A 14,050-nucleotide genomic window follows, 5' to 3' on the forward strand; every position below is an offset into this window, starting at 1 on the left:
CACACACCTGGTCTCAGGACGTAATGAAGCTCAGATTCTTTATGTCTCATTGCAGAAAGAATTCAGTGAGAGGCAAAGTGATAGGTAAGAAGTGGATTTATTTAGAGAGATATACATTCCATAGACAGAATGTGGTCTGTCTCAAAAGGCTAGAGTGGCCTTGGGAGAAACACACTCCACAGACAGTGTGGGCCATCTCAGAAGCCAAGAGGCCCTGAAATATGGAGTGGTTAGTTTTTATCGGCTGGGTCATTTCATAGGCTAACAGGTGGGAGGATGATTCCAACTGTTTGGGGGAATGGGCAGAGATTTCCAGGAATTGGTTCACTGCCTACTTTTTGGCCTTTTATGGTCAGCCTCAGAACCATCATGGTGCTGGTGGGTGTGTCATTTAGCGTATGCTAATGTATTGCAATGAGTGTATAATGAGGCTCAAGGTCCACTGGAAGTTGAATCTTCCACCATCTTGGACCTAGTTGGTTCTAACCAGTTTTTGTCCTGTCTAATGGCTCTATCATTCTTTTAAAGGTTGTGCCCTGCCCCCTTCCCTCCTGTTTCACATCTACTTCTCAGTCTAGGCAAATTAAACCTTTCCTAGGATATGTGCCACCATCGGGTAGGGAACTAATCTATCCTTTCAACACAAAATTGCTAATGCCTAGAATAGTGCTTGACACATAGCAGGTGCTCCATAAATGTGTGTTGAATAAATGAATATAATAATATTTAAAATATTGACTCATTTTGCACATTCTTTCTCTTTAAACTTCTCTTTGAAAGAGCATTCTTAGCTTTTAAGATTGCTTTGATTTGGTTATTTTTTTTCCTTTTGTGCTGCTTGATAAACACCTATTTTTCACTTTCTCCTATTTTTACTTAAATATTCAGTGACTTCTGTAGTTTTATCCAAAGATGATAGTAGTGTTCTCTAAGTAAAGCAGGACCATTTGGTTTCTAACGTGGCATTGAAGAATTTCATCATATTAGAAATGCAAGGACTGCCCCTGTTTTAAAATGTCGTAGCCAGGGAATTCTTTTTGATGAGTAAGTACCTGAAAAAAATAGGGCTTACAGTAGTCTGTTTGGGCAGACATAACAAAAAATATCATGGGCTGTGTGGCTTAAACAGCAGACATTTATTTACTCACCGTTCTAGAGGCTGCAAGTTCCAGGTCAAGGTCCATCTGGGTTGGGTTCTGGTGAGAGCTCTCTTCCTCATTTGCTGATGGCTGCTTTCCTTTCCTCAGTGCCTGTGCATGAGAGAAGGAGACTTCTGGTGTCTCTTCCTCTTCTTGTAAGGACATAAGTTGAATTGGATCAGGACGCCACCCGTGTGACCTCATTTAACCTTAATTACTTTCTTAAAGGTCCCCATCTCAAATACAGTCACATTGGGGATTAGGGCTTTTAGATATGAATTTGGGGGTGGGGCACAATTCAGTCCATAACAGGGCATTATGAGAAATGATCTACATAAATCACAGGATAATTTTGAGATAAGTAACATATGTTTTAGATATGCTTAGACACGTAAGCTACTATCATAAGCCATTGTCTTTAGTGGAGGTAGATGATATCACCTGTTGCTATTCCAGGAAAACTTGCACATTCAGTTTTTAAATTTCTTCCTATTTTCAAACCGAACAATCTTTAAAAAAATGTCTGGTTCCTCTTTCCAATCCTTAATTAAGGATTAGGGCCAATTGGCCCTTTCAGGCCTCTTTTTACTTGTGGTTTTCATTGAGGGTCATTTATGGAAACAAAGGTAACTCACAGGTGTAATTATATTTTTAAGTTCTCCAGGCCTCAGTTGCTCAGAATATAGATTTCACGTGTCCTGTGCTGGCAGCTTGACCTGGGTGGATATGAAGAAAAAAGAGGGCAGAGGTGTGACAATAGAAAAGAAATATTCCCATGCCACAGGGCAAGTCTAATAAAGACTAGCTTTTTTTTTAAAAAAAAAGTCTCAATTTCCAGTACATTATACAGATTTAAAACTTAAAAAGTATCTGAATTTTCTTCCAGATATTATTATACCTCTTGGGACGTATCTACAGTGAGCACATACTAAATGTTGAAGAAAACACAGGAATCTTACAGATATATGTGTGGAGTCCCCACATGTGTCTATCATTAATAATTATGCCACAATTATCATTTCAATGGATTTTTGGAGGTAGGTTTAAAACCTGTTGTTTTTTCAGTTAATAGGTGTCATAGTCAAACGTCATTTTAACTTATTAGGAGGTCATGACTCAAGGGAGATATTATACAGAGATTTAATTAAAACCCATTGGTAACCCAAGCCAAGTTTAGACAATTAAAAGAAAATTGCATGACTGGAAGTTAGAAGAATGTTTTTCTTTTTCAAGCATATGCAGATATGTTCTCTAATTTGCATTTCATTTTCCTAGAAGAATTGTCACGAAAATTGCTTTTCTTTATTTTTTGCTTATACTTTCTACTCTAGCTTTCTTTTCTTTCCCCATTGTCAAGGCTGCTTTGTAGGCTTTTTCTTTTCTGTACAGAATCATGTGCAATGAGGCTTGTAAAAGGATAGCTCCAAATTTCTGTTTGACGGACCTATTGCTTTTGTAAAGTACCCCCAGACTTTTCCAAGGACAAGAAGCAATCATTTTTTTGTTTGCTCACATTTATGATTTATTTTTCCTCTTGTGGCTGTATTAACTGTAAGAAAGCCAACTTTTAATTGAGTTAAGCTTTTGTATCATTGCCTCCTTAGAATTATGAAAGTGTCAGAATTTGCCTGTGTTTATTAGCAAACTGTGAAAAAGGGTAATAGATTTAGAAGAAAGAATAAAACAAAGAAACCTAAAAATATCATTTTGTTCTTCCTAACACTTCTTATTTTTGATAGACAGAATTGATTTCCCCAAACAAAGTGATTTAAATATTTACTTTTGTTGTATAATTATTATAGGTCTTTGAGGGCAAGCAGCATTTCTTGTACATGTTTGAATCCTCCAGAACAGAGTGCTTTGACTGTAAGTAATGATAGAAGTAGAAGTTGCCTTCACTGTTCCCTTACGTGTATATGCATGTTTGTTAAACATTAAACATTTGCTGTGGACATCACATTCCACCAGCCCCTGTAGCTTGCAGAAAAAAAATGAGAAACCACTTTTTGCATGCATTTATGCCCAAGCTAGAATGCGTGAAGTGTTTGGGAAAGGCTTTCATGGAGAAGGAGAGGCTTAATACAACGTAAAGTCACAAATGAGGGACATGGCATTGAAATGAGCAAAGGAAGAAAGGAATGAATGTAAGGTTAGGAACACCCAGCATCTACTTGTGAGAGTGCAGAGAGAGACACCATCACTGAAATGTAGATTGAGGCAAGATTATTGAAAGATTAGTATCATATTTTCAAATGTGCAGATTTCAAATGTGTACCTGTAAATCTGTGCCCGCCCCCCCACCCCTGTTTCTTTTTCAAAAGAAACTACTTTTGAAAACAATTGCTGATTTAACAAACATTTTGAGTGTTTGCCCTGTGCCAGGCACTTTGCTAGGAGGTGGGGATTTAATGAGAAATAAAATAGATATGACCCTTGACCTCATGGAGCTTGTAGGTTACCCTATAAAAGGTGAGCAGATAATTGCAGCACAGCGATAAGTGCTTGACAGAGGGAAACACTGTGTTAATATCAGAAGGATAACTAACCAGGTTTGGGAGGTAAAGAAATCGAACCCTTGCCAGCATTGTTTTAAAATAGTTTTTGGAGAATTTTACTGAATCATTTTCTTGAACAGTGATTCCTACAGTTCATTTGTATAGCAGGAGCTATCAGTTTTGTTTTTCAGTTTTCCTGTGTCCTGTGTTTGTTTTCCCTGTTCCCTGTTTGCCTGTCAGTATGGGCTTCCGGAAGCTATCATTAAAAATTTATCAAACCATGGTATTATATATAAAATGTCAAAAATACTCATCTATAGAAGAGTATCGATTGGCTTATTAATTTCAGGATGGCTAAAAAGATCAACATATAAATATTTGCATGCATTTAAAAGTTCAGATACATGTCCTCTCTATTTTGGTTTTCAGTGCTTAAGAAGTTGAAGGGTTTTGAAAGTAAAACTATGGCCATTTTTCTTCATCTCCTCCCTACTCCCAACCTTTGTAGCGATAGTTCTGAGTTAAAAAATTTTCATGACTGGGTCCAAAATATATGGATCTGAAAGAGCCGTATATGAACGTGTGATGTGTCCGTTAGCACACATATGTAGAGCGTACGTACGTGTTTGAGTAGAGAGGTACTGAAATGAATTGCTAAACATGAGTTGGTGCTATTTGGTTTCCACTTTCGGTGTTCTTGGCCCAGTCTGTGCTGACAGCGAACCTCTGGGACGTCCCCTCAGTGATGTGGGGTCTTTTCCTGCCAAATATCGTTCTCTTGCAAGATTAAATAGCTGAATCAGTGTGGCCCGAATCTCGATCCTGCTGAGAATATTGACTCCTGGAGGTTGTAATACAGATTAGCTGGTGAGAGCTCTGTTGGAAAAATAAAGTGAGTTTCTCTAAATGAATTTAACAACTGCTGGGAACCTTTTTGCATCCTCCAGCATGAATGCGTATGCTGGCAGTTAACATTTATTTCCCTCATTTTCTCCCAAAGTTGCTCCAGTCCACCCCTGGGCATTTATTGTAAATGTTTTCGTAACTTTATTTCACATTTATGTTTCGCTCGATAAGGCATTTGGCATGTTAAATTACTAAGTACTGTGAAGGGTAGGTCATTATTTATTTATTTAAGGAGGAAAACCATTTTTTGTACTTATAAAAATAATTTAGTGTCATTTATATAATTAAATAAACCACACCACAGGGTTATTTAGAGTAAACTGACTAGCCCATTGCTTTCTGATCACAGACTTCATGTTATTGGTCAAAAAATTGTGAAATATTTAGCACGAGGCAGGACAGACGGCTAAAATTATTTGCATTGCTTCCAACCTCTATTCCATGACTATTTCTGCTTCCAGGGTTAGATTATAATAACCTTTGAGGGTTCTAAATTCTACAAAGATTATGGTGCTTCCCCTTAAACGAAATATATTAAAAAGTCAACGATAGACCTCCAAAGCACAGAACACACAGATACCCTGAAAATGATGAGTAGTTTGTTAGATTTTCTGACTGCATGCTTCTGGATAAGTTCATCGAACTCTTTGCTATTTTGGGGGTGCCTCACGTCACTTATGTTTATGAAGCCTGTGCTCAGTCTGTTTATGAGACAGTCCTTCCATCTGCTTCCTACGTTCTTACCCATTTGTCTCCTGACACCTCCTCTGTGTGTGTGTGTGTGTGTGTGTGTGTGTGTGTGTGTGTGTGATTTCTCAGTACAAATGTCTGTGACTGTGATTTGTAAATGCCAAAGCACGACACAACTGGAAGGCTCTTAAACTGGTGAGTACTGTGTTTACTTTTGCAGATTACTCCTTAGATCATCACTGCGATTATTACAATAATATCTTTAAAATTAAATAATTAGTTAAATTATTTTTTAATTTGCCACCATAAGCACACCCGAAACCGGGGGTAAAAAATGTCCTGAGTGGGACTTCCCTGGCGGTCCAGTGGTTAAGACTCTGCGCCTCCACTGCAGGGGCATGGGTTCGATCCTTGGTGGGGGAGCTAAGATCCCTCATGCCTCGCATGGCACAACCAAAAGGAAAAAAGAATGTCCTGAGAGAAGGCACGAGAAGAGCGGGGCAGTATCAGTTTGTCTTCATAAAATAGCCTATATTTTGTAGTTACCCCAGATGAGGGTGTTAGACAAAGTACCACCTGACATTGAGTCTGTGTTTACTGAATACTTTGCAGGTTAACTTGCAACTCTGCCACACTGTCAGGAATCTAATTGGGGCTAGAACCAAGGTCTCTTGACCTCTAGCCTGTTTTGCCCTTCTCTTTGGATGCATGACTCTTTGAATTACATTGATGGTCATTGTTGAAATTTGCAGTCATTCAGAAATAGACTTTTGAGGTGCATTTTAAAAAGGACTCTTAATTATTAAACTGTAAATCCTCTAAAATATCATCAGAGGCTCAAAAAAATCCATCATTTCACAAAATATTTATGAGTTATCCATAGTAAATGCCATCGGGATTTCCATGCCTGTGACCTTGATTTCAGTCTCCCAGTATTAAGACTACACCCCCCTTTTAAATTGTAAAATATATTACACAAACAAAACTGTCTATGGAAACTTATGTACAGTTTAAAGAATACCCAGCTTACAGAATAGAGCGTTTTGGAAACATTTGAAGGCCCTGATGTTCTTAGGTTTATACCTCATCCCCCTGACTAGCTACCAGCAACACAAGGGCCACTGCATCTTGAAAACACAGATTTTCACATCCAAATGACGAAAAGATGAGTTGAAAACACAATTTCCATATATGGAAACAATGTACAGGTTTTGGAGAAAACCTGATTGGCTTCTTGCACCATAAAGCACACAACGGTCGGCAGGTTTATCCTCAGTCAGCTGTTCGGGACTCAAGCATGAGAATGTCAGTCACTGTGACACTGTGCACCACTGTTTATGCTTAGATGACGCCTCCTCCCTGAATGGAGGATGAGGTTGGGGACAAACGTTCATGAAGGGCTCACTCTGTGCTGGGCACAGTCTTTCACATTTGTTATTTCATTTGTTTTTCTCAACAATCCCTAGAAATAGCTGTCATTATCCTCATGTCATGGATGAAACAAGCCCAGAGAAAATAAATAAATTTCCTAAATGCATACAACCAGTGAAGAACAGAATGGAGGTTTGAGTCCAGGGTTTTTTCCAGACTTTAAAATGCTGAATTTTCCCTCTACACCAGAATTTTGGGATTGTTGCTTATATGTTATATCTGGAGCCCTTGTGCCATAGTGCAAATGTCCAAGATGTAAGCTTCTGGGTTTTTTTTTGTTTTTGGCACGCCTCATGGCTTTCAGGATCTTAGTTCCCCTACCGGGGATTGAACTGGGGCCACAACAGTGAAAGTGCCGAGTCCTAACCACTGGACCGCCAGGGAATTCCCAGGAACTTCTTCTTGTTAATGCAGCAGTTCATTTATCCTTAAATGGCATTTTGGAGGCCACATGGTGATATAAGGACCAAATTTAGAAGTTTCAAATTTGTTACCACCGGAAACAGAGCTTTATCACCGATGAGTGGAATCTCCCATTCAAACATTCCTTTATGTGCTGGGGTGCAGGAAGGCACTGCATTGCCCCAGACAGTGCAAGTGTGGGACTTACTCATGTGATACTTGAGGTTAAGGATTAATGCATATTCTCCTTCGAGATGTACTTACCTTTCTTGTTCTACCTTCCTCTGAAGGTGCCTGCTCTGTGCTTGGTTTTGTGCTGGGAGCTGGGGACACAGGATCTAAGCATGGATCTCGCTCAGCCCAGAACACACAGCACAGCCTATTAGGAGAGAGATGAGGTTTCGGGGTTTGGGTATCATAGAGTCAGGAACCCAGCCCTAGGTGGGATGTGGTGACGGTCACAGTTGGCTTACGGAAGAAGGTGGCATGAAATGAGTTTGTAAGAATGAATAAGGACAGAGACAGAGGAGGAAGAGGTGATGGCGAGTGGTGGGTGGTGAAAACTTCCCACATAGGGAACTGAGTATACAAGGAGTCAAGAATGAAACTGCATGTGAGGAACTGCAAATACTAATTTTATCCTGAAGATTGGGGGAGTAACTAAAAGGTATTTTTTAGTAAGGAAATGGCACTAGACTTTAGGGTCATCGTTTGTCTAAATATTGGGAGTGGTTTATCTAGTCCTGTCGTCAACTTGGCCCTTGTACGGGTGGTATTTCACTGCAGTTTTCACCATGGATCTTGAAGCTCCTACGTCCGGCTCTTGTTGGTCCTGTGGTGATTGTAACACTAGTGTTTGTTGGGCTCTGCTTTTGCAGAACAACAAAAACAAAATCACGACTTCTTGTATCTCTGTATTTTTAAGCTGTGCCAATTAAAAATAAAAGCACTTAAGCACTTTTGGTGCATGGATTTAGACTTGAATGACAAATGTCGAGCACAGGTGTCGGTATGGTATGGAAATAGGGCAAAGGTGTGTTCGTGCACCAACCGTGATACAAGCCGGGTGTGGCCAGTCTCAGACACAATGTCAGGTTGGTAGGTCTGAGCGTGTAAACCCATATAGGTATGTATGCCTTTAGCATTGCATGCAGGTGCTACATTAGTTCCATACGAATGTGGAGAGGAAAATCTCCATTTCTAAACCGTTGGCAACTGGGGTAAACTTAACTATGTTTTAATAAAGGTTAAGCCTAAACTTTTGTTGTTTGTTTTCAAAGGTTAGATGACAAACCAGAGTGCAGCTAACTTTAACTCAGAAAACGTAACTGCCTCTTGCTCATTCAACAGGCCAGAGATCGTAGACATCAATCAGCACAGATGACTATGTTGTGCATATAGATGGTCCAAGAGATGACCTGGGGTCCTTGTTGTCCTCAGGGTACTGTCCGGAAATAATCTTTTCTGGCAGCTTATAAGGATACCTGTCTGAGATGATTTACCATTGGCTCCTCAAGTCAGAATGCAAAGGAATGAAATCCTTGCAGTTGAATAGTTTTGAATGACAGTTTTTATGTGTGTAAGAAATTGAGGACTTGATCCTAGTTAAAAGCAAAGGAAGTTAGTTTTGAGTTGTAGCAAGATATGTGGGTAAGAAGCAAGAAATAACTTCCATGACTTCCCTGGTGATGCAGTGGTTAAGAATCCGCCTGCCAATGCAGGGGACATGGGTTCGAGCCCTGGTCCTGGAAGACCCCACATGCCGCGGAGCAACTAACCCCATGTGCCACAACTACTGAGCCTGTGCTCTAGGGCCCGCGAACCACAAATACTGAGCCACAACTACTGAGGCCGTGTGCTGCAACTACTGAAGCCCGCGCGCCTAGGGCCTGTGCTCTTCAACAAGAGAGGCCACTACAATGAGAAGCCCGTGCACCGCAGTAAAGAGTAACCCCTGCTCGCCGCAACTAGAGAGAGCCCGGGCACAGCAATGAAGACCCAGTGCAGCCAAACATATATAAATAAAAATAATTTAAAAAAAAGAAAAAAAAAGAAATAACTTCCTACGATATGTGGATTATAGAATAAAGTCTTAAGGCTCTTTCAACTTTTAAAATGACCTATTTCAGCAGAGCCTTATATCTCAATCATTGTGCTTCTTTCTCTTACATCTCAAACGGGAATGATAATATTTATGCTTAAGCTGAGAGGATCAGTGAAAGCCTGATGGAAAAGCCCTTTGTGTGATGCACAAGAAAGGCACTGTTAAATAACAATGTGAGATCAGGCTCTGTCTGTGGAGATGGGTACATGGAGGGATGATTGGCTTTCCTTTTTGGCTTTTTATAATTTTATTAAAATGTAATAGAAACCCGGGGAAAGCAGTGTAGTCTGGCTTGAGAGAGTCAGGGAGATGCGTGTGTAGAGGAGGAGATGCCGGTGTACATCACTGGGCTGCTCTGTACTTGCCAGATGCTCTCTGAAATCCCTCCAGATCACACATTGAAAGCCAAGTGGTGGTAATTATTCCTGAGGATCCCAAAGTGTTATATTTTGAAATGGGGATTAATACCAGGCAAAAAGCCCTCTGTTATTTATGAAAGATCCAGTTTTCTTCTTCTGTATGGTTTTGTTCTTTTAAAAAGAATATTCGAGATGAGCTGATGTTTATGGCCCTGAAAAAGAAGCGACCTAACCTTATTCAGAAGGTGGGAGAATGTTCAAGTCTGTTGAACAATGTTGGATGACAAGGTCATTTTGAAGGACAGAATAAGCAATAATTACAACAGGCAGAAATTAAACCATAATGAACAGTAATCCTGAAGAAAATTAAAACACAGAAAACACTGCATTATTTATTTGGATTCAGTGGGAACATGCCAAGGGAGAGGCAGCTGGCTTTCTGCTTTTGGAATGTTTGTAGACTAGAGAAGAAGCTGTCAATCAGATTTAAGCTCTCACTTAATTCTTGCTTTTAGGTCAGATCTAACTGTAAAGTGAAGTGGGGAATGGACACAGTAAACGATGTGACTCGGGACAGGAAAGACATGAACCATAGAGACAAGCCGACCTGAGGTTGGATTCTGCCTGTACCAATTTCATCATCACTACCTGCTGTTTCCTAGCTTCTGTACTCAGCAGAACTTTGGGCCTTAAGAGCTGATTTTTAGAGGCAGAAAAGACTGGGGTTCAAATGACAGCATCTTTTATTACCTCTATTTCTCTAGAAAATAGAGTCATAAAGGGTTTCTGCTTCATTTATTTCACTGTATCTTAAGTTTCCACATCTGTAAAATGGAAATTACAAAATACTTTAACTTGGGACTTCCCTGTGGCGTAGTGGTTAAGAATCCGCCTGCCAATGCAGGGGACACGGGTTGGATACCTTTTCTGGGAAGATCCCACATGCTGCGGAGCAGCTAAGCCCTTGTGCCACAACTACTGAGCCTGCGCTCTAGGGCCCGCGAGCCACAGCTACTGAAGCCCGCGTGCCTAGAGCCCGTGCTCCGCCACAAGAGAAGCCACCGCAATGAGAAGCCCGCGCACCGCAACGAAGAGTAGCCCCCGCTCGCCACAACTAGAGAAAGCCCGCATGCAGCAACGAAGACCCAACGCAGCCAAAAATAAAATTAATTTTAAAAAATACTTTCACTTGTAGGATAATTATGAGAATTAAATATTAGCACTTGGCATAGTGCTCAGTGACAGATAGTTTTGTTATTATTGTGAAATAAACTGAAAATTGAGAAAAGATCTTGGCATGAAAATGTTTAAAGAGTCACTTCATTTTGTTTTTGTGGAAATAGGAACAGTATTTCCAATCTTCAAATTTATTACCGTTTATGACAGTTTATTTTACTTGGATATCCTTGAAGTATTATTTTGATTATTTTGGTTATGGTCACTCATAGTTTTGTGTAAAACATCTTCATTAGACAATGTTGCAAAATATTCCTGGGAGCTAATGTCTGTTATAGAATTTTCATTGATAAGTGTAGAAGGTGGTCATTTCAGTGACAGTATGCATACTGATTTAATGATTCTCATGTGTTCAAGGAGAAGAAAAATCTCATTGATGCAGCTCAGCACAGCACATACGTTCGCAAATGAATTGTTTCCCAGTTTCGGCTCAGAACTCTAAGGTTTTTACACCAATCCCTAATGGTGTTTTACTTCCTCACAAGCATTATGATAAACATCAGGGTTATTTAAGGGCGAGCTTTTAAATAGGATGGAGGAGGTGGATGGAGGATGGAGGAAAACCCATGTTTCTGCTGGAATTCTGTATGTTAACTTAAAAGGGTTGAAACTAACGCTTAAATTCTGCTTCTGCTTCATCAGAAGGCACAGATTCCAGATTCAGTATTTGATCTGCAGGAGGAGGTCCGTCGGTGTCCATGGTGCGATGTCCAGGTGATATGGGTATTTTAAGGCAGGTTGCTGCAGTGGACTTGCTCACCTGGCGGGGGCGGGGGTGGGGGAGGGCGGCACCTGCAGTTCCGTTATGTGTGTTCTTGCTGTGTGGTGCTTAGCGACTTTGATGAAGAGATGCCAGGGATCATCTGCAGCGTTAGTTAATATTAGAATCGCTGGTATGCTCACAGTTGATGTCTGTCATATTTAGCACAGTCTTGGCAGATTCAAAAATTTCTGTGATTTTTCGTCCAGAAATGAATTTGTTCTGTGACCTTTGTTACGGATACCCAAGCTGTGTATTACACAAAATCCGCATCTGAGAGGGGATTGTAGCTGCTTCCTCAGGGCGACTTTTATAGCATTTGCCACACTTTGGCGAAGAACTGATTTTATTTTCTTTCTCCCCAGTCAGCTAGACTGTGGTTCCTTGAGCTCAGGGCATGTGGCCAGTCGTATTTTTAACCTCAGCACCAGACATTGTGCCTGGCATGTGTTAACATGCAATAAATGTTTTAATGAATAAGTGAAATTGTGTAGCCCTTTACTTCACTGATGCACAGCATGTAAGTTTTTTTCCGGATTCATTTCCACTCAGACTTTCACAAGGCCCTGACCTGTCCTGCCACACTCCTTGATCTCCTCTCCTCCCATTTGGCTCCTAGAAGAGATGTGTTGCAATGTCTTAAAGATTTGTCTACTAAGGAAACATTAGTGATGTTGTATGTGCTGTGGTTACACCTTATATGAATCAGAATAGATTAGCTGTTGAAATAAACAATCCTCAGATCTGAGCACAATAAAGTTGATCCCTCTCTCGCATACAAGACCAATGCAGTGGTAGTGGGGGTGGGGTGCTTAAGGGCTCTGCTCCATGGAGTCATTCAGTGATCCAGGCCCCTTCTATCTAGTGTCTCTGCTATTGCCTGGACCTTGGAATTCTCCACTAGGTGAGCTACATCTGGCATGCAGTCAGCCATAGAGAGGAACCATGGTGAGTCATAAGAGGTGTTAGGGGCTTGGTCTGGAAGTTGTGTACATCACATCCATCTATGTTTCACAGGCCAGAATTCAGTCCTGTGAACTCATTTGACTGCTGGGGGCTGGAAATACTGAGTAGTGGTATGCCAAGGAGGAATGCAAAAAATGGGTATTAGCGGCCATGGTCAGTTCCTGCCATACAACCTTTTATCAAAAGTCTGTCCTTCTAGGAGAGGCAGAAAAAGTGCCAAATGCTTTGTGTGTCCCTTTAGCCTCTAAGATGCTCACCATGTTCTCATAAGAGCTGAATCTGGGTTTCAGGGAGAAGAAGGAATACTTTGGGTTGAGAACTCTTTCTCTGTCCTTTGTTTTGACTGTGGACCTGTCTCTTAGGTCTGGCTCAGTCACAGGTGAGACTAATGTCCAATCTAAAGTGGGCAGTGAGATCTTGCAATAATATGATAAAGAGGATACAAGAAGTCCAAGTGTAAAATGCAGACTTGATTTTTGGTCAGAGTTAATGAAGCAATATTTTAAAGTTAATCTGTGCTGTCCAAAAGTACAAACATAAAGTGAAACTTAAAGCGTACCCCGCTGGCCATATATTGAACTGAGAAGTCCCAAATGGTCACACGGAAGTTACTTCCTCATCACCCATCTCCCTCAGATAAGAAGTTTAGCCCTGTCTGCATTGGAAAACGGAAGCTGGGCGGAGGACAGGAGCAGCCAACTGCCGGTTGTGCTGTGTCCAAATTGACTAAACCGGGGGCTTTGGTGTATTTGTGTGTGTGTGTGTGTGTGTGTGTGTGTGTGTGTGTGTGTGTGTGTACTTCTTAAAGTTTACATTTACCTGCCACCTCTAAGAATGAATCAGATGTATAATGTAATGGTATACAGCTAAGTTTTGAGAGTGATGTTTTGTGAAAATTACTTTTGAGTCATATTCTTTTTGAAAAAGTTTCCGAGGCCATTTAGTGACTTAAAAAATTGACACGTCCTTTTGGGGTCATGGCGAACAGTTTATAAATTTTCTGTAAAAGGGAAGTTTAGTTTTCAAACCAGGAGAGATGCATGTAAATAGTGAATTATTTAAGTAACCTAAAGGCTTCAAATAGTTGGTGTAAATTCCCAGTTGACACCTGCAAAATGGCAAACATGTTAAGAGAATCTGGCCTCTTCCAATGGATTGTGCCTTTTTTTTCTGTCATGCAAACTTGTGCATGTATTTTATGAAGTGTTAATACAGTTAGTATCTAATGTTCCTAATCTATGCAATTGGATATTTCTTAAATGGGTTTTCTGCATGCAAGCATTTGTACACATTAATATTTATGCAAGTATTCAAATCAATGCAAGGGCATCTGTCTGAGTATGTGATAAAAATATGCATATGCATGAACATTTGTACCAGGGGATAAGTCCCCAAAGTTAGTGATTGCTGAGGTTACAGTTTTCAACTTTTGTCCTTTTAACAAAATTTCCTTGACTAGAAAAGGCATGCACAGAAATAGCACAAGCGCTAATATTGACAAATAAAATGGTTTTATTTAACAGTATTTAATAGAGGTGAGTTACAAGTCTTTAATTAGCAAT

At 40.3% G+C, this 14,050-nt stretch overlaps 1 protein-coding gene across 8 annotated transcripts in view; it reads left to right on the forward strand.

Annotated features, from left to right (window-relative positions):
• NEBL (nebulette) overlaps positions 1–14,050 on the forward strand; it is a 339,860-nt gene that overhangs the window by 181,751 nt on the left and 144,059 nt on the right. For 5 of the 8 annotated variants that reach the window (XM_060293080.1, XM_060293055.1, XM_060293059.1 and 2 more), the window contains 2 exons: positions 2,026–2,176; positions 2,942–3,005. The exons of 2 other annotated variants lie outside the window; for them this stretch is intronic. In XM_060293080.1, coding sequence (XP_060149063.1) covers positions 2,163–2,176; positions 2,942–3,005 — 78 coding nt within the window. In that variant the 5' untranslated portion in view covers positions 2,026–2,162. Of the gene's footprint in view, positions 1–2,025; positions 2,177–2,941; positions 3,006–11,337; positions 11,464–14,050 lie in introns of those variants that run through there. One more of the 8 variants, XM_060293063.1, reaches the window with a different exon arrangement.

Source organism: Globicephala melas, chromosome 2, assembly GCF_963455315.2.
Source record: "Globicephala melas chromosome 2, mGloMel1.2, whole genome shotgun sequence".
Taxonomy (NCBI): domain Eukaryota; kingdom Metazoa; phylum Chordata; class Mammalia; order Artiodactyla; family Delphinidae; genus Globicephala; species Globicephala melas.